The sequence below is a fragment of the Echinococcus granulosus genome, assembly GCF_000524195.1.
Source record: "Echinococcus granulosus chromosome Unknown EG_S00086, whole genome shotgun sequence".
NCBI classification, from domain to species: Eukaryota; Metazoa; Platyhelminthes; class Cestoda; order Cyclophyllidea; family Taeniidae; genus Echinococcus; species Echinococcus granulosus.
Window position 1 is genome coordinate 48,518 of NW_020170466.1, and position 3,295 is coordinate 51,812.

At 38.2% G+C, this 3,295-nt stretch overlaps 2 protein-coding genes across 2 annotated transcripts in view; one reads left to right on the plus strand and one right to left on the minus strand. All coding sequences in view use genetic code 11, as the record gives it.

The window, feature by feature from the left end:
* Positions 1-175: 175 nt before the first annotated feature.
* Positions 176-1,977, minus strand: EGR_07755 (hypothetical protein; the record flags this gene model as incomplete). Its single annotated transcript, XM_024497004.1, has 2 exons — positions 176-217; positions 1,870-1,977. 2 exons carry the CDS (start codon positions 1,975-1,977, stop codon positions 176-178), a joined length of 150 nt encoding a protein of 49 aa, XP_024348558.1.
* Positions 1,978-2,792: 815 nt separating this feature from the next.
* The window catches only part of EGR_07756 (hypothetical protein), a gene marked incomplete at both ends in the record, with an annotated part of 2,473 nt that continues 1,970 nt past the window's right edge, over positions 2,793-3,295 (plus strand). The window contains 2 exons of the mRNA XM_024497005.1: positions 2,793-2,955; positions 2,991-3,071. Coding sequence (XP_024348559.1) covers positions 2,793-2,955; positions 2,991-3,071 — 244 coding nt within the window. The remainder of the gene's footprint in view (positions 2,956-2,990; positions 3,072-3,295) is intronic.

Below are 3,295 nucleotides of genomic sequence, written 5' to 3' on the forward strand. Positions count from 1 at the left end.
TTACAATTGCATTAAAGCCTCCCATTAGAGGTATTTAACACATTAACCCAAATGCACACACACACTCCCCCCATCAGCATTAACAAGATGCTAAATGCGTTGATAAATCATGAGGAAAATTCTCTCATTTCTAGCCGAATTTTACCTAGAAGATTCAGAAGCAGCAGCAGCCGTGCTATGTTCCCTTTGCTTTGAGACTTTCGGGGTTGGTGAAACCCTTAAAATATATAAAAACAATCATAATTCTTTGCAATTTAGGTGAATTAAATTTTGTTGTGCACTTCTGATTCGCCAACAGTGCGTAGTTATTTAAACCAGCCACATTAAGTCAACAATAAAGCCTTTTTTTCTTACTCAATATTCAAATTGATCTCTCTAATGTTTTACTTAATGATGTGTGAAGGCAACCTTTTAAAAAGAAAGGAGATTGCTGCATAAAAGAAAATTAATATGATGTATATCGAAACCATGTGGTGATCGTACATGGTATTTTTCTAAAAATGAAGTGCAGTGGATACACTGGAAATTGCGGATTTCATTGCAACACAGCTTGTGCTACAATGATTTTCTTAAGACTGGAGAGAATTCCCTCCTCGTTTACAGGAACTAAGAGGAAAGCGATGCATAAAAGAATTGTTGATGTGCTTTATTACGTAGTATGCGCAGTTCTCCTGCTCTTATTTCAGCGGTGTTCCGTTTCCTTTATACGGACAAACTTGTTTAGAAACATGGTTTATAGCACTTTACATGAAGTTCTAAGCTGAATAAAGCAAGGATGAAGGCTACCCAATGATAGCGAAAAATTTCCTTCGAGTTGTTTGCTTGTTTGTTTGTGCTCTTCAGCACAGCGTTATCATTAAGCTGTTTTCATAGAAAACATTTTTTCCGGCCGTTGTAAGCGCGATTTACATGATGTTTTTAGCATTTTTAAGGAATCACCCAATGTCGCGGATATTCTATGCTACTCTAAGTGCTAGACACCATTTTATGGTCAAATAAATACTTGTTCACAAGACCACAGAACCTCCCGTACTGAGGCTACAGGAGCAGTCAAAATACATTTCTTGACCTTTGGATACTAGAGATGTTGTTTAATAATGGTTAAATGGGAAAAATTGGACTGAGAGATCATTAAAATTGTTTAGTACAACTTCATATGCTTTAAGTATGGGAAAGAACACTGCACGAAATTACCTTCTAACAAATTTTGGATCTGAGCTTAACTCGACTTTTTCAAATTGCCAATTATTAAAACGATTTGACCTGCTTCCCCTATTCTTCGCAAATTAAGGGGCCATATCATAAACTTGGTGCTTCTAAAGAAGGTCAGAGGTGCAGAACTTTGAGGGTAGCCTTGCCAGAAACATCCAGAAGTGTTGTGTGTACGGAGACGAATGAAAGCTTTGCTGTTCACCTAGTCAAGGTGTTCGTATTACAGTCTCTTCATTTCTAGGCCCTGTGGGAATAATGCTCGGTGTTTAAATGAAAATTCGATCAAATTTTTTCTGCGGAACATTGTTTTAAATTGCAGCATAGGTTTGGGTAACTTGCACTATCTTGCCTACTCGACACTTCATGTGCAAGCTTGTAAACGTTTCAATCTATCCCCTTATTTCCTTATTCTCTTGTCTACGGTCATATTGCTACATTCGAGTCATTTGAGGGACCGTAGATTCAAAATTATTGCCGTCCTTTCTGATGAAACCTATACTTAACCATCAGTGAAATCACAAACAGCATTGTTCAAGAATTAACACATCTGTGTTAGTGATAAGACGAATACTAACTGGGAGGCACTTTAGCAGTCTGTTCCCAAGTGAAGCATCCTGATAAAAAGGGACTCAAAATCCACATTTTAGAGCCGAGTACTTTGCTGAAGCCTAACGCATTTCCACAGATAGTGGCGGCTGAGACGACCACGCTCCCATTTCCGACGTGGATGCTTCTACTGAAATTCGAAGCCAATTCCTCTTGCATTGAGTGAGAGACTATTTTATAGCCTAGCTCAGAAATGCACTCTTGTACTATGTGGAAGATGAGTCTATAAAAGTAGCACAAATAAATAATTAAGTTTTACCTCAGGCGGAAATCAGGCTCATCATTGAGGAAAGTCATTTCATAGTTTTGGGACATCTGTGGTACCTACCAAGTCATCATCATGTTTACCGGTTAAGAAGAAGCTCATCTAATACTACCGTTGATGAAGAGCGACTCTTGGCTTTGCCACTGTAGCCCAGATACCTTCTGTGTGTAGAATATATATGTATGCATATTCCGCCCCAGTATTGTGTCTTCTTTTATCTTCAGGGAAGTCTCGGGGTGCTGCACCTTGTTATAAAAACACATAACTGCTTAGCTCTATGTTCGGTGGCAACCGTCCGCTGTAAAAATTACTCTCACTGGTGTGTACAAAGCATCATTTACATCTTCTGCCATTTATTTTTTCTATATTGGAATGGGACCGCAGATTTATCAGTTGAAGTTCTGTTAAAACCCAACTGCAAATAATAGCATCTTTGTGTATTTTTAGTAATGTGTGCCATCCCAGAGAACATGGTGTTACCAACCCTAGTCCAAGAGATGAATTTAATGCCCCCATTAATATGTGAGTTAGCGGTCATTCCACTGTGTGCAATCCCGTTTACCTAGAGCCCAATGATATCCACCCGTCACTTTTTCATCCCTACCACCTCAGTTTCCTAAGGTTAGGTTCCATTTCAAAGTTTGGAGTTTTAATGGATTCTTAATGAAGTGTACTTAATTCTTACCCAAATGCAAAAAATCATACTTGTATGATTGCGATTTCAAAAAAAGCCATAAGCTTGGAGTGGAAACAACTTTTGCAGTCATTACAAATTCTGGAACTCGTAAATTTATTTTGCTTCAAGGCAATTTCAAGATCTGTGGAAGTGCAGGTTGCCTATCAAAATTGTAGAACCACATTTTTAACTGTTGGTAATTTGAGATCCTCATAAATTTTATCATATTAGTACCACCAATCCCATTCTACCATCAAACTGGTTTTTATGGTATAAATTTCATTTTTTTTCCTGACCAAAAAACAACTGAAGGTGCCTGTTCACTGCACCCGTGTCTGCACTATAACTAAGACATTCTACTTGGTTAGTAGCAATCGTAAAAGCGATACAAGAATTCAGTGAATAGATGACAAATGAGACAGATTATTACAGTTTAGCAATGAAAATTGGTAGTTTGTGTGACTCAAGGGTCATTAATTTTGCTTAAGTGACCATGCCTGCCCTTTTCAATCCCTCCCCCCCCCCCACTTTATGTG